We start from the raw sequence: 24,810 nt of genomic DNA on the forward strand, positions 1-24,810 counted from the left end.
TTACTAACCTGTGACATTAAGCAAGTCATTTAACTTCACAGGGCTCCTGGTTACTCTCTAAAACTATAAAGTAAGGAAAAGAAAAGTAGTGCATTAATAGAGAATCCTCCGCCCAGGAATGCCCCATACTAATGAATTGTGATTCTAATTCCTCCTAAAATTGCAGCTTAAATATTGATACTATAAATATGAGCTTCTTTTCAAATGCAGTGAATAGACATAAATATATGGAAACTGAACTGGATCCATTTTGACCTTGTTTATAAAAAGGAAAATAGAAGAAAGAAGGAGGTTAAAGCACATGGACAAACTACATGTTCCACTAGGGATACTCACAACATTAAGAGAAAATGTAGAAGGCCCCCCAGTATGTCTGTATGGACCCTTTGTGATTCACTTATATAAGAATATAACAAGAATCAAACAGGCTTGGCAGACATAAATAGATTGTCCTTAACATCAATGGAGGGAACATCTACATTGATGAGGTCACAGATCCATCTGGACATTTTAGAATATATCAGCAGATCACATTTCACATACCTTACTTCTCAATATTTTCTGCACTTGAGTAGGTTTTTTTTTTGTTTGTTTGTTTTTTTGATTACTGCTTTCTAACTAATCTACCAGACAAAGAAGAGAGGAAGTGATGTGCTATGGACTTCAAATCAAGTGACTAAGTGCTTCAAGAGGAAAATTTCAATCAATAAGTATTTATCAAAAATCTGTTAATGCAAATCACTGTGCTAGGCAATGGAGAAGAATTCAAAAAAGATAACATGCCTATTTCTGTTTTTCTGAGACTTACAGTCCAGGTGGAGAAGGGGTGGAGATACAACACATACAAAAATAACTACAGTATATCATGAAAGAGAACATGATAACTACTTAAGAGCAATACAAATATTCAATCCAAGAAGTAAAATTGGACAAAATTTCTTTCTAATCACTAGACCCAAAAAAGGATGCCAGATTAGTGTGCTGTAGCAAAGACCTGTATAATAAAGGCAATTCAATGTTGGTCTTGGCTCAGCTACTAAATTTCATTGCCTAGACATACTCCTTTAACTGAGGAATGCCACCTACCTGAGCAAAGGAAGGCAGCAGGCTACAGTAGCAGACACATCATTGAATTTTGTATCAACATACCTCAGGCAGAATTCTGGTTTCATTACTTACAAATGAACTTGAGCAAATCCACTTCAGTTTTCTGGACCTCCATTTCCTCATTGGTTAAATGAAGGACCTGAATTTAATAATATCTAATTTCTCTTCATGTCTCAATCCTGTGTTAATGTTCTGAGAAATGGAAATTAAAGCATTTTGATTTCTTTAATACTTCTAAAAGGCACGGATGGTTATATGGGGAGCATAATTAAAATAGCAATACTGTATAACAATTGAAAAAAAGATTTTTTTTCTATTTGTCTTAAACCTTTGTTATGGGATTTAAAAATTAATGATAACAATAATGACGATAAACAGTAATGATGGCCAATAATAATAATGAGTAGCCTTTTTACAACATCTAAGTGGTACATTGATAGAAGGCTGTGACTGGAGTCAAGAAGACTTCTCTTCAGACATTGACTGTGTGACCATGGGCAAGTTACTTAATCCTATTTACCTCAATTTCCTTATCTGTTGAATAAGCTGGAAAAGGAAATGGCACACCACTCCAGTATCTTATTTTTTAATTAAAGCTTTTTTTTAATTTTTAAAATATATGCATGGGTAATTTTTAACATTCACCCTTACAAAATATTGTGTTCTAAATTTTTCCCTCCCTTCTCCCATCCCCTCCCCTAGATGGCAAGTAATCCAACATACGTTAAATATGTGCAATTTTTCTGTACATATTTCCACAAATATCATGCTGCACAAGAAAAATCAGATCAAAAAAAAGAAAAAATGAGAAAGAACAGAACATGTAAGCAAACTACAAAAAGAGTGAAAGTACTCTGTTTTGATCCATACTCAGTTCTCCTTCTGAGTGCAGGATGGCTCTCTTCATCACAAGATCATTGGAACTGGCCTGAATCATCCCATTGCTGAAGAGAGCCACGTCCATCAAAATTGATCATCATATAATCTTGCTGTTGCCATGTATAATGATCTCCTGATTCTATTCATTTCACTTAGCATCACTTCATGTAACTCTCTCCAGGCCTCTCTGAAATCATCCTACTAATCATTTATTATAGAACAATAATATTCCATAACATTCATATACTTAATTGATTCAGCCATTCTCCAACTGATGGGCATCCACTCAGTTTCCAGTTTCTTGCCACTACAAAAAGGGCTACCGCAAACATTTTTGTACATGTGCATTCCAATATCTTTACCAAGAAAACCTCAAATGTAGTTATGAAGAGTCAGACACAACTGAAAACAATTTCTACAGTGTTTTATAATTTTATATATTATCTCATTTGATCTTCAAAATTCCCATTTTGTAGATAAAAGTGATCTTCCAGCCTCATTCTCTGTTCCAATGAAAATATCTACAAGCTTAGGGAGGGTATACATGACAGGAAGAAGGAGGCTGGATATGCTTTGAGTTCCAGAACAATTACTGCAAAATCTTGCTGTATGCTTTCTCTCTTACATATGTCCATCCCTACATAGACAACAACTAGCCTGGAGTCACTTTGTTTAAAAAAGTCAAATATCTTAAATCTGAATTTAAAAAAAAAAGACTAGCTGAGAAATAAGTATGAAATTAATTGCCTTTTCCCCAGTTTGAATAACATAATTTCTACCTCTATCATAATTTTACATCATAACTCCCATAGTACCATCAAGCAATTATTTTCTAATTCAGAATTATAGAATCTTACTAGAACTTCAAAATCTAATGACAAATTAATTCCATTCTTTATAAATGTGAAAACAAAAGTTTTTTTTTTTCCTCCAAAAACTTCAATAGTTCATTTACCTCAATTCTGAAAGTGATCAAATTATAGGTATGGTTTGTAGATATTATTTAGTCTAAAGATTTCATTTTAAAAATGAGGAGTCAAAGGCTTAGAATAGTTAAGTGCTTTGCCTATTGTGAGAGAGTGATATAATGGCAGAATCACTCACTTCCTGATCCCTGTTTATTCTATTCTATTTGTTGTTGGGTTTTTGACATATTAGTCTCTTTTTGACCCCACTTAGAGTTTTTTGTTTTGTTTTGTTTTTGTTTTTGTTTTTTTAGCAAAATACTGGAATAGTTTATTATTTCCTTCTCTAACTCATTTTAGAGATGAGGAACTGAAGCAAGCAATTAGGTGACTTTCTCACTCATACCACTAAGTATCTGAATCCAAATTAAAGCTCAACAAATTATCCTATTAATTGTTTACTATTTGTATAATGGGTGCAGCCAGATGGCTCAATAGATAGAGTGCTAAGTCTAGTGTCAGGAAGATCTGAGTTCAAATTTGACTTTAGACACTTACCAGCTGTGTGACGCTAGACAAGTCACTTAAGTGCTTGCTTTAATGCACTGGAGATGGAAATGCAAACTACTTCAGTATCTTTGCTAAGAAAACTCCATGAATAGTATGGAGTCAAACATTAAATGACAACAACAACAAAGCTGTATAATGTTCATGGCAAAAGTCTTAACCTAAATTTATAAACAAACTAAATATTTGGGTTGAGGTAGAATAAAGGAATAGAGAAAGTGGTCACAGAGATATATGCTGAGATATGGCTGGGTATGATAGGTCTCTGACTTAGAAGGGTCAGCTGAACACTTCTAACAAAATAAATGAGGTCACTTAAACTTCATTTGTGTAAGCATCTTGTATTGCTAGAGGAGGTTCTCTGCTCAGAGGAATCCTGGGCCATTTTCACCTGCAAAATTTTCTCCTCTCTTAAAAGTTCAGCAAGAACAGGAAATAGTACTACTCAATTGCATTTGGGTCTTTTATTTTCTTCTCTCCATTCTCTATTTTTCCAAATAAGGAGGAAGTAAACCTTTTTAAGTCTTAGCAGAAGAGTGAAATCTGAGTATTGAGTTCCATCACAGCTCTTAAGTCTGAGTTACCCAGCCCAATTCTGTAATTTTACAGATGAAGAAACAGAAACTTATGGAGGTGAAAATTTCTTGCCCAAGGTCACTCAGCAAATAGAAAAACAGGAATTCAAATTCAGATCTAATGATATCAAGTTAATCTCTCAAAGTTCAGGACTTTTTCAGTGCACTCTATTAACTGTAGACACCAAGCATTTCAGTACTTATCCAGACTATAGTTTAAATGCATCTTCAATTATTTCCCAATGTGACCCAGGACAAAAGCTAGAATAATAGCTACCTAATCAAGTTGGTATTAAGACTAAATGAGATGCTATATGAAGTTTAATTTAGTTAAAACTTACAATTACACTAAAACTTTTGGAACACTGTATATGAGAACACATTTTATAAAATTTAATGTGAATTATTATTCTTATCACCCAGCTTCTATGGGGTGCTTGGATGGTTTTTTTCCCCTTTCCCTGTATTTCTGACTAACTGTTGTAGCTTCCTGGGAATATGTTAGAAATGTTCCTGGAGCCTCACTCTCAGCACAGTGGGTACGAATTGGCTCAGCTTTTATCACATATGGCACCCACATAGTAGTTCCCACTGAACAGAGTTGTAACTCAAGGAAACCTCTTCAGAGAGACAAGTCTGGCTTTGAAAAGAATGAGCTCTTCAACTTCACAGACCTAGGAAGCATAAGACATCTCTTTATTTGTAGTGGTCTGGTTGTCTCTCCTCTGGGATGGACACTATGTTATACTTACACATTTGAATTCTTGGATATCGGATGCCCTTCTTGATCAGCAAAGAACACTTTCAGAATAGATTCCACAGGTCAGGGTGAGTTTTGTGTGTTTTTTTTTTTAATGAGAAGCAAAGCAAAACAAAAAGAGAGATGAGGTGGCAAGAATACATTATGCTGAGCTAACATGGGGGGATATCTCATTAGTTGAATGCTTCTGATGGTTTCCATAGGAATAAAAAGACTTTAGTTTTAACTGATGGTTCCTCTAATGATACATGTGTTAAAAATATTCTAGTGAATTCTTGGTACTAACAGTAACATAATATTTTTGAAAGACGGTGTATTGTTTTTCCCATGATGTTTAATATAATTTTTTCTCTCCTCTGACACACAGAGGAGGTTATGTTAACCAAGAAAATGTCATCTTCAGCTCCCTGCCAAGACTACAGCATCTGTAAATGCAGAAGCCTTCTTCAATCTGCCGTTGGCTTCAGGTATAGAAATAACCCCCCAGAGTTCTCCAAATTTTTTGGAAAAAAAAAAAACACACATCAGAGACTGTAATGAGGGATAAATCATTCCAGGCAATCATCATTACATTGCCCTACTAGAATAAATAAAACAGGTGATTAAAACTGTTTTCAAAGAACAATTGACTTTTCTAAAGATAGTTCATTAAAACATAGCAAGTTTCTATGTCTCTCTCTGTGTCTTTTCTCCCTGCCTTTTTCCCTCCCTCCCCACAATATCTCTCATCTCTCTCTCTCTCTCTGTCTCTCTCTGTCTTTGTCTCTCTCTCTGTCTTTATCTCTGTCTCTCTATTTCCCTTTGTCTCTGTTTCTCCATCTCTGTTTCTATGTGTGTGTGTCTTTGTTTCTTTGCCTCTATCTCTCTGTCTCTGTCTCTCTGTCTGTCTGTCTCTGTCTCTCTCTCTTTCTCCTTCCCTCCCTCCCTCTCTCTTCTCCATTTTCCCTTTTTGTCTTCCCTCCTTCTCCTCCCCTATATAGGCAGTCAGTCCTGTCGTCCTTTCATTAGTCACTTTGTTCTTTCTTCACCATTTCAAAGTTTTATTAACACATCATTTCCCTTTGCATAGATCTAAACAAAAAAAATGAATTTTTCAGCAACATTATGCAAGTAGAAGAGAAGTTAAACTATCAAATGCCATCTAACTCAAAAGGATTTAATTCTCTGGACATTTTAGTTAGTGTAAATGCACCTTCCTTTACTTGGTGAGAGAATCCCATTGAGGGAATTGTAGCAACAGGTTTCACAGTAGAAGGAAGTGTCCAGGAAAGGGTTTTTATCTTGTGTAAAGTATGGCAGCTCTCAAAGATGAAAGGGGAAGTCAAGCTTATAACTATTAATAACCCTTGAATTACCTGCCTGACAGAGTTATTTTGAGGTAAGCACTCTGTAAGCTTCAAATGTTCATAAATTTGAGTTATCATCAGTCACTATCACTACCATGGGTCAAAGCTCAGTTCAGATTTTCAAATGAATAATGCATGTCTTTTTGGTGAAAGTGAGTATAGGAAAAATGTCAGATCTCTTATTAGTTTATTACAATGGAATACCAGCCTTTGTTTTTTTCTTTGGGGATGCTACTTTGGAGATTCAGGAAGCACTTGAGAAAAAAGCACTGTTTTCTTTTACTCACTGTTGGAAACCTTAACACTAACACAACTGAAAAAAAATCATTGAGTCTGTTGAAATGGGAGAAATAATCAGCTGGAGATTGTCTACTTTAGGTGTCTGCTTCAAGCTGCAGAATTCTACTTATTATACCATTCTACTGAAGACTTTGTAACTAACCCCGCATCAGAGTCTCTCTTTCTCAGCAAGGACTCTCCTTTACAAAGCACCCAGAAACACTTAAGCAGAAATCCTAATGGTTGAGTGGGAGTCAAAGTAGAACTCAGAGACTTGAATTTTAAATTCTTGACTCTTCTAAAGACCTGGATCCCTAGGCTAGTTTTTGTTTCATTTGCCTTATGTATATAAAAGAAATGTTTTTTCTATATACTTAGAATATCTACCTGATGAGTTTCTTTTGAGCACTTTGGGTATCTAAATTAGAAGTCACTTGAAATGCATGCTAATAAGAATTGAAAAAAATTGGATTAAATAAATGTAGAATCCCTTTGTCCAAGTAATTGACAGTTTCAAATGTTCCAATTGTCACAGAATTTATTCTTCTTTCATCTGCAGGACACAACTATTTCTATCCTCTAAGTCTTTACTAAATATGTACAGATGCTTATTTGACACATATATACATTCGGGAACTCTGGAAAATGCGTACTTGAAGCAAAAATACTTACAGCAGGGTGTTTACTCAGTGTGATTGATGAGATAATGGTTTTATAGTTCATATATACTTAGTGTGATGTAATGATATCACTCTAGTTGGCATATACTTAGTGTGCTATGGTGAGGTAATGGTTCTACAGTTGTCACATGCATCAGTAGTGATGTAATCATACTAAGATATTTAAGGGCTGAGAGGACTTGAAATAGAAGGACTCCATCTTTGACCATCCTCCTGGTGATTCTCCTACCTTCGTCGCTTCTCCACCTAAGACCAAGGACTTGGGCTGGTCCCAAGGTCCTCCAGAGAACTAGTCTGGACTGTATATTTTGGCACCCCAGCATGGGGGCTCTAGAAAGCACACTACAGCTAGGTGGTACAGTGGCTAGAGCACTAGCCCTGAAGTCAGAAGGACCTGAGTTCAAATGTGGTCTCAGACACTTAATACTTCCTAGCTGTGTGACCCTGGGCAAGTCACTTAACCCCAATTATCTCAGCAAAAAAAAATTAATAATAATAATAATAATAATAATAGTAATATATGATATAATATAACACAACATGGCACAATATAATTAAGTATGATGAAAGTATCACATATGATATAGTATATGACAAAATATAATAGTGCATGGCATAATATTATGTAGTACCATATAACAGTATAATATAGAATAACATATATACTCTGATATGAGATGAGATGATATAATATCTAATGGGATATGTATATTTCTTTTTCATGTGTATTTAAAAATGATCATGAGCAAGTCATTATACCTCAGAACTTAAGGAAAATCTTTAAAACTTTATGTTTTAGCATTCTCATTAAGGAGAATTCACCTTTGAAATCATAATCTAGATACATCTATTTATATACATCTACAAATGTAATTCACCTCTACCAATGTTTTCTTCTAATTTTTATCATGAACAAAAACAATTATCAAAGTACTAACATATTGTATCCATGTTGTTATTGTAGATTGTGCTTTAAAAAGCTTGCCTTACTCTGAACTTGTAATCCATCAACCCTCCATCAAGAAATGGAAAGCAGGTTTTATTAACTATATTCTAGAATGGTGATTGGTGATTGCATTTAATCAATTAACAAATATTCATTAAACTCTAATTATGTATTAGGCACTGTGTTAGCATCAAAGATAAAGAAGGAAAAAATCCTCAAGTAGCTTTCATTTTAACAGGGGAAATAAACAACACAGGTTAGTATTTATAGCATTTATTAGTTCTTTATATCATTCATTTACCATAGGGTCATAATATATTTATAATATATTATACCATATTTTGGACAGTTATTTACAACATTATAAGCAGCAACTTTGTTTACAATCCTTTGTCACAACAAAACTATTGCGGCTAAGTATTTTTGAGCACATTGGTTCTTTCCCTATTTCTATAATATTTTAGGGCATATCTCTGTGTTATCTCTGACTCTGAGGATATATAAATTCAATGACTTTTGGGGTATAAATGTTTTTTAGAGAGTTGGACCAATCCACAGCTCTACAAAAAGTTGATTAGTATAAATATCCTTCCACCTCCCTTCCCATGATTATCAATTTCTTTTTTTGTCTTCTTTTCTAATTTGATCTACCAATATTTTCAATGTTCAGGAAGAAACAGTATGCCAATTTTACAGTCTAGTCTCAGAGATGTTACATAATTTCTTAAGATAGCATATCCCAAAGGCATTTAAGTTCCATCAAAAAGAAAAATCAAACCAAGGAATTACAAGAAAATATTATGGAAAGATATGCAAAATAATAGCGCATATATATATAAGAAAAATAATATTAATAATGAATGCATGCTTCTTGATGTACATTGAGATTTAGTATAATTAAAATCTAAATGGAATGAAAGTTACAAAAAACACATGTGTTTCTTCATGTGGAAGCTAACAAGATGCCTGTTTTCTTTTTCTATTATATTCTATTATTCTATTATATTTTGGAAAGCAAACCCCCGTAGGCCCACTCTATAGTTTCTATATAGTATCTAGCATACCATGGAAACTTGGTGATGATAAATCTCTTTCCTCAACATATCTAATCTATTTCACTGATTTCTTTTCAGGATCTTTTGAAGAAATAGAAAACTGTGATTGAATTTCTGATTAACTTATCAGTTTCCATTGGGTGGGTGGAAAATAAATTATATGTAGACACAGTTATGGAAACTGTGGGTAATTAAAGTTCTCTCCTGAAAATACAAAGTCAAATATCATTATTCTATCTGTCGAAGTCCAGGTAAAGAAGATATCAGTGGCCAACTGTTTTTTCTTCCTTTAAACACATATTTTCTTTTACTTCCTATTCAGGGATTTGAAAACCACTTGGCTTTTAACACTACTGGTTAAGTCAATGAGATTGAGATGGAATTTAGGACTGCAACTCTAAAAATGCCTTGTGTATTAATAGATATGATTAGCTTCCTGAAATTAAATCACCAAAATGTACAACATAGTACAGACATGTCATTTGTATTTATAAATATATACATTAGTGGGTAAAGAAGTGTTTTTGTCAATGGTTGACAAAGACCATTATGGTTTTTATTACAACTGAAAGCCATTTTGTAAATCATTTTTATGATTGCAATATTGACAAATGTCACTCAGACCCCTTGTCCATCTATAGAAAAATAAGATTGAGGAATAAGGACTGAATCCGGAGGTACAAAGTCATAGAATTTCCTAAATAGAAGGGAACTAAATTATGATTTAATCAAATCAGTGCCTGATCAGTACTCTCCTCTATCACATCCCCAACAAGTGATCATCTGATCTTTACTTTAAAAAAAATTACATTGAAATTACACTGATATTCCCTTGATACCCTGTGAACTCAGCTAAGGGAACACTTCCTCCAATGATGCTGGCCAGTATTAATCCATGTCTGTAGAATCCATGTTTTTTCCTAAGTATATCACAATACTAAGCCATTCAATATCTTGAGGGCTTTTAACCATTTCTCAATATTTAGAGAATCCCAATGAAGCACATACACTTTATATATTTCTCCCCTCTAGACAAGTCTATCTTTTGTTTACTCATCTTCTTTGATAACTTTTATATAATTTCTTACATAATTGTCTATTTGTACTGTCTTACAGCCTGCTCAGGCCTGTCATGTGCCTGCTTTTAAAATTTTTCTTGAATTTATTATATTGTATCAAGTATAAAGTAAAATCCCTGTGTGTTTTTTTCAAAGTAAATTATTAAGTGCCTCTTGACTAAACCAAGATTGACTCTAGGCTAAGGGTAAAGCAGGAAAGCATCAGAAATTATTCTTAGATCTCAGAAAAGACAGTTAAACTTTGCTCTACAATATAAATCCTTCCTTTCTTAAGGCTTTTGTAAATAGTTTTCTCTATTCTTATAATTTGTAGAGTGCTAGTCTGGGAGCCAAGAAGACCTGATAGTACGCATATGAGGTAAGATTTGAATTCAGGTTTTCCTGACTCCCAGACCAGCATTCTAACATCTATATGTGATTGTGTTGAGTCTCTTCTTTCTGTTTAATTAGGGTTCAGCTCACAGTTGTACTATAGCAGATCTTGTTAGAAATAGCTGCACAGGATATATGTATTGATATGTTAGCTCAACAGTCAAATATATGCAGAAAACAATTAACCAGGATGCTAAATTAGGAAATCTGACCTTTAATTGAAGGAAAGATTAGGGACTTCCCAAATTGGAGGAAGGGGGGAATAGACAAAGTGCAATTCGATGAAATCAGGAAAAGAGTTGTGCCATTCTCTAATAGTCATTGTATTCAATCAAAGGTAGATGGAAACAATAACTGATTGATCAGTATGGGGCCAGTTTTCAGAAAACATAAATGAGTTGTTTGAGATGTATAATATGAGAAAACTCTTTGAATCAATTTCTGGATGTAAATTTCTGGTCAGTATAATCTAGAACTTTAGTTAAGGGCCTCTAAGCAGCAGGAAGTCTGGCCCAACTTCCCAGACACACAGGACTAGGTTCAAACAATGCAATAAGCTTTTTTCCACAGTTCCAACAATTGAATAATTTTTTTTCTCACTAGGAAGAAATTGGACTAGACCTATAATTGAATAGTAAAGGAATGGAGCTACATCCAGAATTGAAATACAAGATAGAATCAGTGGAATTCATTCAGTTCCCACAAGATCTATATCTTCTCCCTCACAAAAATACACATTACACTTGTATTATTAACATTTTATCTATCACTTTTTTCAGTCAGCAATCAATAAAAATTTATTAAGAACCTCTTATGAGCCAGCCACTGTGCTAAATCATGGGGACACAAAAAGAGGTAAAAAAAATTAGTCTCTGCTCGAAAGGATTTCATAATCTAATTGAGGGGACAATAAGCAAACAACTATGTACAAGCAAGCTATATACAGGATAAATAAATAAATAAAAAGATGAAAGGTACTAGAATTAACAAGGGTTAAGAAAGGCATCCTATAGAAGATAAGATTTTGTTTGTGCCTTAAAAAGTTAGGGAAGTTAGTAGAGCAAGATGATGATGGGGAGGAGGGCATTCTAGGCCTGAGGGACAACCCAAACAGATGCCTGAAACTGAGAAATGATGTGTCTGATTCATAGTACAGTAAGGAAAACAGTGACAATAGATTCTAGATTATGTGGAAAGAGTAAGGCATAAGAAGACTGGAAGGTTAAGAAAGGACAAGATCATGAAAGGCTCTGAAATCCAATTTGATCCCGAAGGCAATAAGTAGTCTTTGAAGGTTACTGGGTAGAGGAGTGCCATGATAGAACCTCTGTTTTAAGAAAATTACTTCAGGGGCTGATTTGAATGGATTGGAGTAGAGCAAGACTTGAGACAGGCACATCCACCAGCAGCCTATTGCCTTAGTTCAAGTACAAGTTGAGGAGGGTCTGCACCTGAGTGGTGCCAGTGGTAAAAGAGAGAGGGGAATAGATTCAGAGATGTTGCATGAAATTTATAGGCCTTGGCAACTAATTAGATACGGGGAATGAAAGATATGGAGGATTTGTGATTTCAATCATGAGAATCTAGGAAGATTGTATTGCCCTCTACAATAATAGGGAAGGTATTTATAATAGGTGAGGTTTTAAAGGAAAGAGAATGAGTTCCATTTCAGACATTAGAGTTTAAAATATCTACTGTATATCCAGCATAAGATATCTGAAAGGGAGTTGAAGATGTGTTATTGAAGATCAGCATAGACAGAATAAATAAATTTGAGAATCATTAGCATAGAGAAGATGGTTTCCATGGGAGCTATGAGATAATCAAGTGAAGTAGGAGAGAAGAAAGCCCAAGCTAGAACCTTGTGGGATCTTTATAGTGAGAAGAAGTGATCTGAATGATAACCCAATACAGAAAACTGAGAAATAGCAGTCTTATAAGTAGGAAGATCAGAAGGGAGTGACATATCAAAAAATCTAGAAAGAAGAGACTATCAAGAAGAAGGTGATCAACAGCATCCCAGAATATAGATAGATGAAGGAGAACAAAAATGAACAAAAGGGCGCTAGATTTGTCTACTAAGAGATCATTAGTAACTTTGCAGAGAGCAATCTCAGTGGAATGACAAGATTGAAAGCTGCAAAGTAAAGACATAAGCACAAAAAGAGAAGAAAACAAAGGGAGGTCTCTATTGAATACAAAGTTTTCAAGTTTAGCTACAAAGGACAGAAGAGAAATAGTATAGTTAACAGGGATGGAAGAATCAAGTGAGGATTATCTAAGGATGGGGAGGAAGGGATATGGACATGTTGGTAGTCAATTGGGGAAAGATCTAGTAAATAGTAAGAAAATAAAAATAACTAAGACACAAGACAGAGAGAAGAAATATTTTGGAGAAAACAGAAAGGGATGGGATTGCTTGTAAAGGTAAAAGAGTTAACTTCGGCAAGGAGTGACCACTTTGATGAGGTTTGGTACAAGACAGGGAATTGTGGGAACCCCCTTCTAGTAGGCATAGCTCCTTTGTAAATGAATTTATGAACCCAGAAAGTTAAACTGGCAAAACAAGTTTATTATTAGAACTGAGAAGTCAGCTTTGCAGGCTAACTTCCTTACTGTCAGGGTCCTGATAGAAAAGTAAAGATCTAGCAGAGAAATCCCAACAGAGAGGTAAATAGGATCCTATTAGAGAAATAGGTGAGAGGGATAAAGAGGGAGTAATGCCAAAAGAGAATGTCTTTTCAGTGGTCAGAGAGTTGCAACTATGCCAAGAAGGGAGAGAGGTTCCTGCTTTTGTTCCTCTGCAAAGAATTGAGCTGAAGGAAGCTTGTTATATGGGTATCGCTTGGTGGAGGCTGGGAGCAATTTGAGTTGGAATCAAAATAGAGAATCTTCAGATTGAATCAGTGTCCCTGGACTAATCTCCAACTCAATAGAGTTGGGTAGAAATCTCCATCTCCAGCTCAGGCTAAATAGGAGTGGTCCCATTCAGGCAACAAAATTTGTTCCCTGGGGTGGGTCTCTCAGGGGAGAGCTTCTCTGAGGGAGTTTCCCAAGCTTTCCCCCCAAAGTCCTAGCCAGAGAGAGTTCGACTTCATATGAAATGGAGTGAAGAAGGACATAGTGGAAAAAGACTTATAAGTGATAGAAGATAAGAAAGAAGGAATAAGAGGTGCACATGGTGAATGTCCTAATTTTTTTTTCTGTAAAATATAAGGCAAAATTCTCTGCTAAGAAGATGGAAGCAGAAGGAGTCATGAGATACTTGAGTTTAATTATTATTGTTTATCCTTTGTTCTCAAGGAAGATCAATGACATTAGGAGAGTAGTGTCTTGACTTACATGTGATTTGAATTTAAGTGAGGCAAAACTGTGCAAAGTTATCAGCCCCACTCTCAAAGTATGTGGCAAGATATAGATCAGGAAGACTGGCTATGGTCCAGGATGCAGTGGAAAACCTGGGCCTTTTAAAGCTAAGTTCTTTTCAAGGTCTCAAATTGCCTGATGCAATACAGATTTAGTAGTTAAGGCTAGGTAAGAATTGTAAAATATGGTCTACTTTGCCTTCACAAAAGAATCAAGGATTTATATAAGTAGGGATGAAAAGGTTTAGAACAACCATTGTGGAGAGTGGGATATTGAGTTGGTAAAGGGATTTATAGTAGTATTGTCTCAAAGCAGTAAAGACTTAGTTAAAGATAATGCTTGCCTGACTTTCTCCACTTTTCATTCAGCACCAAATGTGTAGAAGTAAAAGCAACAAATGGTTGGAATGAGAGGCTGAAGCCTGTTAGGAAACAATCAACAATAATAAGGGCTTTAGAAACTCAAAAGAGAAGGAGAGTATAAAAATGAACTGCTTCACCAAGGGCTCAAGCCAAATCAAAAAGGAGAGAATGAATGGTACAGAGTAATGACTTTTGTAAGAATTGATCCAGTGACTGAAGGTCATAGCATATATATATATACATATATATATATACATATATATACATATATATAATATATGTATATATATATATATATACACACACACACACACACACACACACACATACAGAGTGATAGAGAGAGAATCTGTAAAGGAAAGTCAGAAGAAGAGCTAGAATTATTGATTATGAACAGAGAAGTCAATTTCAGAATTTATGAACATGGAGGTAGTACATTTGTCTATAATAACAAAATCAAAGATATAATCATCATTATGTGTGCTTGAGGTGGAAAGGAATCAGCCACAGGAAGTAATGATGTTGAGAAACTGAATGGTTAGGATGTTTGAAGAAGAGTTAATATGTATTTTGAAGTCTCTAAATATGAGGACAGAAGTTGGAGAGAGAAAAATTGTGAGCTAAGTACCAAATTCATTTAGAAAGGAAAAGGAGTGACCTGAAAGCCTATAAACAACTACCACCAGAATTTTGATCGGATGATAGATATGAATTACATGAACTTCAAAAGAAGGGATGTTACTGAGTGATGGAGACAGGAAAGAATCTGGAAGTAGCAATGAGCAGCAAGGAGAGTTCCAACTCTCACTACCCTTGAGGCCTTCCTCCTGGAGATACACTTAGCAGAAGTTGAAAGGTATTTAGTCATATAAAAGTCTGGCTCCTCTTCTCAATAAGACTATAGATCAGGTCAAAACAATCAGCAAAATAATAAAAACAAGTCCCAATTTTTTTCATTAACCAATTTCTGAGGTGTAAAATGCTCACTCTAAAAATTTAACAATCAGCTTTCATGGGTCAGTTCATACTGGCTTCAGCATACCCAATATCAATATCTATCTTTATATCTATTACTTCAGCATACCCCTGTCAACATCTTTATCCATATATCTATATCTATCTTTTGAGTATAGACTCTCACAGAATAAAACTATGTTAACTTTTTTTTAATGGATGATTGCTTGGTTAAGTTTATAACCAAATTAACAGTTTCTGTATAAGCACTGTCCTAACATTTTAGAATAATCATTTGGTTTATTTCTATATTTACACTATATTTTTGTATTTTCTGTTTTTAGTCCTATTACTGGACAATGAATTACAAAATAAACTCTAGTACTCTTTATCTTTGGTTATAATAAAGACATTTTATATGCATGAGCTCAACTGAACAGATTGTTTTACTGACAAACTATCGAGTTTCATTCCTGCAGTTTGTTGGTATTTCCTAATACTGATATCTATATCTAACCCAAAAGGCAAAAGATAAGCTGCAAGCACCAAGTATTAATGTGAACACAAGTGAATGTGTTATTGGAGAAATGGAAGACAAATGGAGAGAAGAAAAATATAACTTTTCTCCCAGAGAAATTGAAGTTAAATTAGTATGCATTCAAGTTCCATGTAAAATTCTATTTGAAATTATTTAAAAGAACATAACAGTCAAATTTGGTGGAATATGTCTATGATCCAGCTTCTGAGGGAGAATGAGACAAGTGGATCTCTTGGGCTTAGTGGTGCTGAGCTGTAAAGAACTAAGCTGGTGGGGTATCCACATTAAATTTGACATTAATATGGTATATCCCAAAGAAAATAGGTAGCCTAAGTATGGTCAAAGCAGTTCAGGCCAGAAACTGATCAAGTAAAATTTATGCAGTTTAATGCATCGTCAACTTAGATGAGAAAGGGAGACTCAGTCTGGACAGATGGAAGAGAAGGAGATAAGGAAGAAAGCAAAGGGAGGGAGGGAAGGAAAAAAGGGGGAAGAAAAGGAGGGAAGGAAGGAAGAAAGAAGGGAGGGAGGGAGAAAGGGAAAATGAGGAAAGGAAGAAAGGGGAGAAGGGATTAGGGAAACAAAAAACATAGCAAATCTTTTACTTATAAAAAAGTATATTCATATCACAATTTGGAATTTTTGTGTAGGAGAGCTTTATAAATCAAAGTGCATGTGTATGGTTGCCTGCTTTTGTTATAATGTATTTTCCTTAAATTTGGATGAAGCACACTTACTTTGTGTGTCTAACTAGCTCTTCTATTCTCATCTCCTATCACATACACTGTCCTTTCTCCAATTTCCTTGGGGGGAAAGCTCTATTTTTCTACTGTCCATTTGTCCTTCCTTTTTCCAGTAGCACATTCACTTATATTCACATTAATATTTAGTATTTGTCAGCTTGTCAGCAGGTCTGGAGTACACACACACACACACACACACACACACACACACACACACACACACACACCACTTTCTCTCTCTCTCCCCTCCTATGAGTCACTACAATCTCAGTTAGATTCACAATAAAGAGTTCAGAACCTGTCGCCCACACCTTACTGTAAGCTAAAGAAACCAGCAGACAGCTCTCTCCTCTTATAAATGTCAAGTGCTCAGTATGTCTCAATTTTTGGCTGGGAAGAAAGACAAACCTGGAAGATTGAGTCCTTGGACCCTAAACAACACTCTTGAGTACTTTGAGTCCATATCTGTTCTATGCCACAAGAGGGCTTATGATTGGTAGGTTTACTCTTATCTCAATAATCACCAACCTGTTACATAATTCATTCTGATTGGTTAGGGTGGCCACAAGCTAATGCAATCAGGCTATGTCTCAAGGAGGGGCAAGAAGCCCCAGGTAAGTGGTACATTTGCCATAGCTTTAGCTTGTCATGACACTCTTTTTGAAGAGATTCCTAAAATGTAGCTTTTTTCTTCAGCAATTAAGCTACAAATAAATACTTTCCCTTGAAACCAGATTCAGTAAGCAAAGAAAAGGTAAATCAGTTTATAAAAAATCTTCAGTAGATCTGGCCTTTGACATGTGGAAAAGGAAGTGCCTCAACAATTCAAGGAAAGGAGGGCAGAGTTAGTTATACAGTGGAGAAAGCACTGGATTTGCTGTCAAATGACAGTTTTGAGTTCTGCCTCTGTGGGTGATTTCATAGAATAACAGGCTTTTCTCCAGTCTTAGCTCTCTGGCACCTCCTTGAAGTTACTTAGGTCTTTTCATTTGTGGTCAAAAGGATGGCTAAATGGTCATTAGGAAATGATTTGCAGTAGAACTCTGACCAAGCAAGGGAAAAGGAAAGAAAAGGGCAGGATGCAGAAAAGGAACATGTGCTTTATGCCTCATTTTTGAAAATAACTAGCAATTATAATTACTCACCTTGTTTTACAGCTCAGAAAGAAAGTGGCATTGCACAAAGCCATACCAACACCCGTCGTGATTAGAAAGTGCTCCACACCTTGGAGAAGAGTGGAGACATAAGAATAATTTCAAATGCAAATTAAATTGAGGGGGTAGCAGAGAGAATATATAAAAGACAGTAAAACAAAACCTTTCCATTTTCCCAAATTAGCAGTCTGATGTGTTCAAAAAAGCACTTCAGCTTAGATCTCATACTTAAAGGTTGCATTTCATCATAATATAAAATAGGCAAATCCATCATTTTTCTTTTCTCAGTGCTCTTGGATCGTATTTGAAGGGAAAATTAGAAACTGTTCATTTTGGCTGGCAGGCTCCGGTGTAGTACACAGCTCTGTTCCATGCACTGCAGCATGATCGAAGGGGGTCCATAACTGCTGGTGAGTACCTTCTAACTTTAAGACTCCTTTTTTATCTCTTTTTCTTGTGTCTTTTTTTTCAGGGAGAAATCATTTAGATCTCTGTTGCATTTTATTTTTTAAATGATTGGAAACCATCCAGTAGCTTTTTAAAGCTCTTGTGCAGTGACTGATCTGCAGAAGGAAAGAAAATCCTGTGGCTGTATGAAATGCTGATGGCTAATCTGTGTATTAATGATAACAGGAAAATGTTTAATGTACTTGAGTTAAAATAGTCTATTGAAAGATAAGAACAGGTGGTCACTGAACCATTTCTTGATGGGATTTCTATTATGTTTGCTGTGAAATTATTCCACATTCTTTGGGTTGTAATTGCAAGTCATACAAGGGACTTAAAGCAATAAAAATAAATTATTAGATACAATAAAATCCTTTCTTTAACCATAATGACATTTTTAGCCCTAGCTTTCAAGGGGGAAATAGAAGAAAAAATGGATTTATTTGATAACTAGCTACAGATTTTATTTTATTCTTTTGGACAAAGTTTTAAATAGCAAAAAGATGATTTCTCTTGGTAACCTCAGCTATACAGAGGCAAATGTTAGCTTCACTTTCTGTTGCTAAGGTAACATTCTGGCCATTTTTTTTGACAAGGGAAGTCCAGTTGGAGAGATGACATGCATTATTCATAATAATTCCAATTGCACATTGAAAATGATTTGCTTACACTGGGAATATTTAGAGAGATCAAAGAAGACTGTCTTGGAATTCCTCTAGCTGTCTCTGCTGGTTATCCTGGAGTTGCTTCTTGGTCTTGGGCAGTATAGAGAAGCTGCTTTAGGGATAGGTAATGAAGCAAAAGTTGAAGAGTAGGGGGGTTTTCAAAGTTCTTTCTCATCAGAATTGGTTTCCTAAATTAAAATTTCCCCGTTCCTGGTAGGAAAAGCAATTGGATGCTGTTTCTAAGTGTGGTCTTAATGACTGCAACTTATTAAATCCTTTCAAAAAGGTATTATTAAAATTGGGATTCTTCATTTGTGCAAACAGCAAAGAAATAACTAAGAGTGCTTAAAAGGGAAAACCAACAGGCTGATTATTTCTTAATGAAGTTTATTAGCTGGTGACAGACTAGCTTTCAATAACAGGTAGCTTAAATGTGGTTTCTACAATAAGAAACTGATTGTTTCTAATGAGCAAATTCCAAATGGTTTTTTAAAGGCAAAACACTGTTTGATATACTTCAATGAATAATACTTCAATGAATAACTTTAATGTTGTTGACAATGTCAGGAAGGGATGGCAAGCCCAGCACTCCTGTTAGGAATATGTGTCATAAAGGCAATGTTGCCTTTGAGAGGAATCTCTTACTCACAGGCAAGGCACATTGGCTGCTTCTAGGGAAGGCTCAGCCTGCCTGCTTATTTCACTGAGACTCAGTGATGTGAACAGTTCGCATTCTTTTAATGTTGCTGACTATAAAACAATCTTTTGAAAAAATCGGTATTTGGTGAATTTCTAGTCTTTGGACAGGTATTGCATAGCAAGGAAGAACTGTTGGTTAAGTGTCTCTCTTCCTTTGGCTCATTCTTTGTTAATGTTGTTGTTACTAGATTATATTATATTTATTTAATTGTTTATTAAATCTTTAAATTCCTAATAAAAAAATTAAGTTAAGGTGCATGATTTGGAAATACGGATTTGGGGATAGAAGATGAGATGCCCTAATGATTACCTGTTTTGTTCCAGAGAATGGTGATTGCTTTTTTTTTTCCCTTAATTCTCTTGATTTTGTAAATATGTTTTTCTTTCCTCTAGGAACTGAGCTGAATTTTTCTCCTTGAAACTAAAGAAACAGCACATTTGTAATATCAAGGATGGATTACCCAAAGATGGATTACTTTCTGGATGTTGAATCTGCTCACAGACTGTTCTACAGTCAAGGAGCTCAAGGTAATAATAAGGGGGAAAGGCAAGAAAATCCTTATATTTTTGCCTAGAATCACTGGTGGGTAACAAGATGGTTAAAGCTCTACCACTTTAAGGTACATTTCAGAAATCTGAAAATGGGTACTAATTAAATATTGCCAATGTTTATCCCATTAATGCCCAGAGCCACTGGAATGATAGGGAAAGAAGAAAGCTCTGACTCATACAGTCTCTCAGAAAATAGTGCTTTTCTGTTAAGATCTCAAATAGGAGATTCCTTCCCCTCAAGACATATTGTTGATATTATTACTCACAGGCTCCTTTATCATAGACTATTAGGAGGCTTTAGTAATGAGTACTAACTAGATCTGGAAAGAGATGTCATTTTCGTCACATTGACCTAAAGAATAAGGAACCTTGATTGTATAGGAGCCACTAGCAACCAAAACATTGAGCTCATATTTTTTACCTTTATTTTTCTTGGAAAAATTAAGTCATTCTCTTTTAGTGAATTAATAATGCATTCCGGGTAACCAATAAAGAATGCAACTCTTGGTAACAGGACAAATAAATATATACAGAGGAAGGAGCAGAGTCTCAGCAGTCAGAGGTCCTGAATTCAAGTCCTTCCTCTGACACTGATTATCTATGTGACCTTCAATTTATTATGTATGTGACCTCTCAAGGACTTAGTTTCCTCAGTTGTTAAAGAAAAGAGTTGAACTACAAAGCCTCTGAGGTCATTTCCAGGTCTAGATCAATGATACTATACTCTGGGAATCTGCTTGCCAATATTTTAAATGGAAACAATAATTATAGTCCCCAAATAGAACATGAAACAATGTCCATCTCAGAAGAAATCAAGGCATTTTTATCTAAGCTACTGAATGAAAGGAGTCTCAAATGCTCTACCTTTCAGAAAATACCAGCAAGGCTCTGCCAAATGTTAAGTTGTCTAAAATGCTGGTTAGGGAAGAGGGAGAAAGGAATTTTCATCCATAGTTTATAGGTGTGAATAAAGGTAACATCTCTTTTCTGGACTCCAGATCAGAATTGCTTTTATAACTTTGTTATATCTGAACTAAAGGATTATTTAGTTCAATCTTTGGTAAAAGATTATTTAGGCTATTTAAGCCTTGGTTTCCTAATGATGGAGTTGGACTCAGCAGCTTCTCAGTCTCTCCTACCTCTATGAATGTATAACCTGGAGAATTCTAAATCATGGCAGGTAGAGATCAACTTCATTTCTAGCATCTGAGAATTAAATACAGAGACTTTTAGAGGATTATCACAGCATATCCTAAAGCCAGGAATGATGATTTGGAAATCTGCCTCAAATATTGTGTGATCTTTGATGAGTCACTTCTTCTTTGAGGATGTTATATTCACATTTATAAAATAAAAGGGATTAACCAAATGGGATCTAAGGTCCCTTCCCAGTTAAATCTATGCATTTATAATCCTAAACATTATGGTTACCACAACTTCTTGTTGTTGTTGTTGTTGTTGTTGTTGTTGTTGTTGTTGTTGTTGTTGTTGTTGTTGTTTGGTGGTTTTCATTCTTATCTGATTCTTTGTGACCCCACTTGGGATTTTTTGCCACAAAATAGTGGAGTAGTTTGCCATTTCCTTCTCCACCTCATTATAGAGATGAGGAAACTGAAACAAACATATTTGAATGCCCAGGACTACACAATTAGTAAGTGGTGAGGCTGGGTTTGAACTCTTGAAAATGAGTCTTCCTTATTCCAAGACCAATGCTCTACCTACTGTGCAACCTATCTGCCCAGGTTCGTAGGGGAGGACTTCCAATCATTAGCCCTGTTCTACCATTGCCTCTCATTCCTGCCAATATTTCTTGAATCTTCTTAAGTATTTCAGAGTCGCCCCTCCTTCCTTTCAATGACTTTTCTCAATTATTGGAAACATTGGGAAAGAAGATTCCCAAAATCTTTAATTAATCTAGTTGTTCCCTGTATGTATCTTTTATCTTTTTATCACATAATGTTAATTACCTAAATTTCCTCTTTTTGTATTGTATAGCACTATCTTCTTTACACCCTATCCTCAGCCAAATAAGTTCTAATAAAGTATAAATGAATTCATGTTTGTGCTGGGAGTAAAGGGAGGTAATGTTAGGATTAGCCTCTCCTCTCATGCTCCCATCAGCTTTATCTCTGTTCCTGTCTCTCTTGAGGCTGAGAAAAAAGGGCTATAAAGGGAAGCAACACTGAGAAGTGCTCCCCTCTGCACATTTGTTCCATCAAATTCAATCCAGTTGAATGAGAGAGCCCCACTGTGCTATGCAACAACAGGAAATAGAGAAATGCTGTTGCTGGAGGGGCACTGATCAACAGTCTCTTTTTAATGATCACCTTTCCCAACCTAATCTTGTCCTGGCAAATGTTAGGTGTTTAGGAAGCTGTCCCTAAGAAGGCTAAGTAAGAATCTCTGAAGAAATACCTAGGAAAGGTGAACATAAAGGGGTGGAGTTGGAGATAAGATATACTAACCATCAGTGACCATGCATGTTCACCCAAGCCAGAAATAATAATAGAAGATATGCATATAGCACTCCAAAATTTGCCAAGAACTCTCTATGTACAAGCTCGTTTTTGGCCAATGACAATCCAGTGAGGAGTGTTAAAGGCATTATTAAAAACTTGCTTTTTTTTTTTTTTTTTTTTTTTTTTTTAACAAATGAAGAAACTGAGACTCAAAAGCATAGGGCCTTACCTATGCTTGTATAGCTTACCTAGGACTTCCTGTATGATTCCAATTCCACAATACAAACATTCTCTATTATTCAATTTTAAGGCTTTTAAAACACTTTACAAATAGTATCTCATCCTCAAAACAACCTTGTGAGAAAGGTGTATCCTTTTATAGCTGAGGAAACTGAGATAAAATACTTGCCCAGGGTCATAAAGCTAGCATGTGCCTGAGATTAGATTTTAACTCAAAGACCAATCCTCTCTATACATACATACACAGTTACATGTATGTGTATGAAATAAGATGGTTATTGTATGGCATTAAAGTTAATGGTTAGCATGAATTGACTGACTATGATAAGAATTATAGGATTGAGGTTGCTTAAAAGATGTAACTAGACAGATGAGCGAGTGGAAAATCAGCTGGTAAATCCAGCTGAAAGATTGTCTGAGTGTTTCATTTGTATCTGTGAAATATCAAGAGACCCTTTGTATGTTAAGTGACAGCAGCATGCGAGCAAGTCAACATTAATAGGCAGTCCTCAAGCTTTAATTCAGTGCTTATTATGTGCCAGGCACTCTGATATATTCAAGGATATACAATACAAATATAATACAAAAAGAAAAAAAAAACAGTCCCTGACCTCAAGAAACTTTAATTCTAATTGGAAAAATAACACATTAAAGGGAAACTGAAAATTTGGAGAACTGGGAAGGAAGAAGAGGTACCCAGAATAGGGACCTGATGGAGACAACCAGAGGAATGTAGTGTGGTGGGAAATAGGTACCTTCTTTAATAAAGAATCCAGGAGGACCACTGCATCCTCTAATTGGAGGAAAGGGTCCCAGGAACAGAGAATTCTCTTTGGTTCAAGAGATGCCATGAATCAAAAGTATGTCTTAGATGTCATATTCATTGTTGGAGGTAGTGCTTATCTATGAAAATAATGTTAAAGGTCATTGAAATATCTAAGTACATTTAAAATGAATTAGGGATCTGTTTGTTTTAGGGGCAAGGGGTGTAATTTCATCTCTTTTGTTTTTCTGCAGTCCATTTAATTTGCATGTGACTATATTGTTTACCATCTGGCTTCTTTGATAAGGCTCTTCAAACTATTTTTAAAATTAAATTTCTAGCCTTTCTTGCATGATCCACAAGAAGTCATTATCCCACTTCTCTCCCACCCCCAAATACATTATTCTCTCTGAGAATTCGTCTAGGAAATGCATCCTGTCCTCCTACTTGGTCTGTTTTAGATTTCTAATCGTCCACACCAATCTTTTTAACCCCATCTTTAAGAGAATGGAATGTTCAGTATGATGGAGAGAAGAGGAGGAGGGAGATGATGACAAATAATGGCTAGACTGGCCAATCAGTCAATAACACACAGGGTTATGCCAGGGCTCACTGCTGTGCCAATAGAATGCTTTGTGCCTTGCCCATTATTGTTGGACTAAAGCTCTAGTGCCTTGCAATTTACCCAAACAAAACCTTTTATGGCATAGTGACTTCTTGGCCCCAGCAAGAATCTGTTTTGCAATTTCCAATGATTCAGGATTCATAAGTAGAGAAATAAAAATGAGAGAAGAGAAAATGACAGAGAAACACAATAAAATACTTCCAATCAATTAATAAACACCTACTCTCTCATAATGCATCCAAGAAATAGTGCATTAAAATTTCACCCACACAGCAATCATCAACCATAACCCAATTAGCATAAACAATTCACAGGTGCTCAGGAGAGAATTCCCACTCATCATTTCTGCAAACAAATCTGCTTTCTGGAAAAAAAAATCTCAATGCCACCCTCTGTATGAGAGTTGCCAGGGCTATGTGTGGAGGAAACTAGCACCTAAAGGGCAGCTCACTCTTTTCAAGATTTTCTGAATAGACAGTTCAAAACACATCATCATCAAGCTTCTATGCTCTCTTTGTCCTCTTTGTCTCTTTTGGGGAGTCTTCAAATGCTCTTGGATTTATTATCTCATAAATGTAGATTTTTCTTCCATCAGTGCAGAGTATCCCATTCATTTCTTCCCTTTCTGTCTACTTCTTATCTATGTTCTCCTGGAATTTTGCCACTGCTGCTAGGCAGTCCTATTATACCTGC

The 24,810-nt window shown here is 35.5% G+C and overlaps 1 protein-coding gene across 4 annotated transcripts in view; it reads left to right on the forward strand.

Moving 5' to 3' along the window:
- The first annotated feature begins 17,188 nt into the window (after positions 1 to 17,188).
- The window catches only part of PHACTR1 (phosphatase and actin regulator 1), a 604,015-nt gene continuing 596,393 nt past the window's right edge, over positions 17,189 to 24,810 (forward strand). The window contains exons 1-3 of one of the 4 annotated variants that reach the window (XM_074271825.1): positions 17,189 to 17,267; positions 17,956 to 18,077; positions 19,872 to 20,006. In XM_074271825.1, the coding sequence (XP_074127926.1) occupies positions 19,931 to 20,006 (76 nt within the window). In that variant the 5' untranslated portion in view covers positions 17,189 to 17,267; positions 17,956 to 18,077; positions 19,872 to 19,930. Of the gene's footprint in view, positions 17,268 to 17,477; positions 18,078 to 19,476; positions 19,587 to 19,871; positions 20,007 to 24,810 lie in introns of those variants that run through there. The other 3 variants (XM_074271862.1, XM_074271817.1, XM_074271833.1) reach the window with 3 other exon arrangements.

The sequence above is a fragment of the Sminthopsis crassicaudata genome, chromosome 1 (assembly GCF_048593235.1).
Source record: "Sminthopsis crassicaudata isolate SCR6 chromosome 1, ASM4859323v1, whole genome shotgun sequence".
Taxonomy (NCBI): domain Eukaryota; kingdom Metazoa; phylum Chordata; class Mammalia; order Dasyuromorphia; family Dasyuridae; genus Sminthopsis; species Sminthopsis crassicaudata.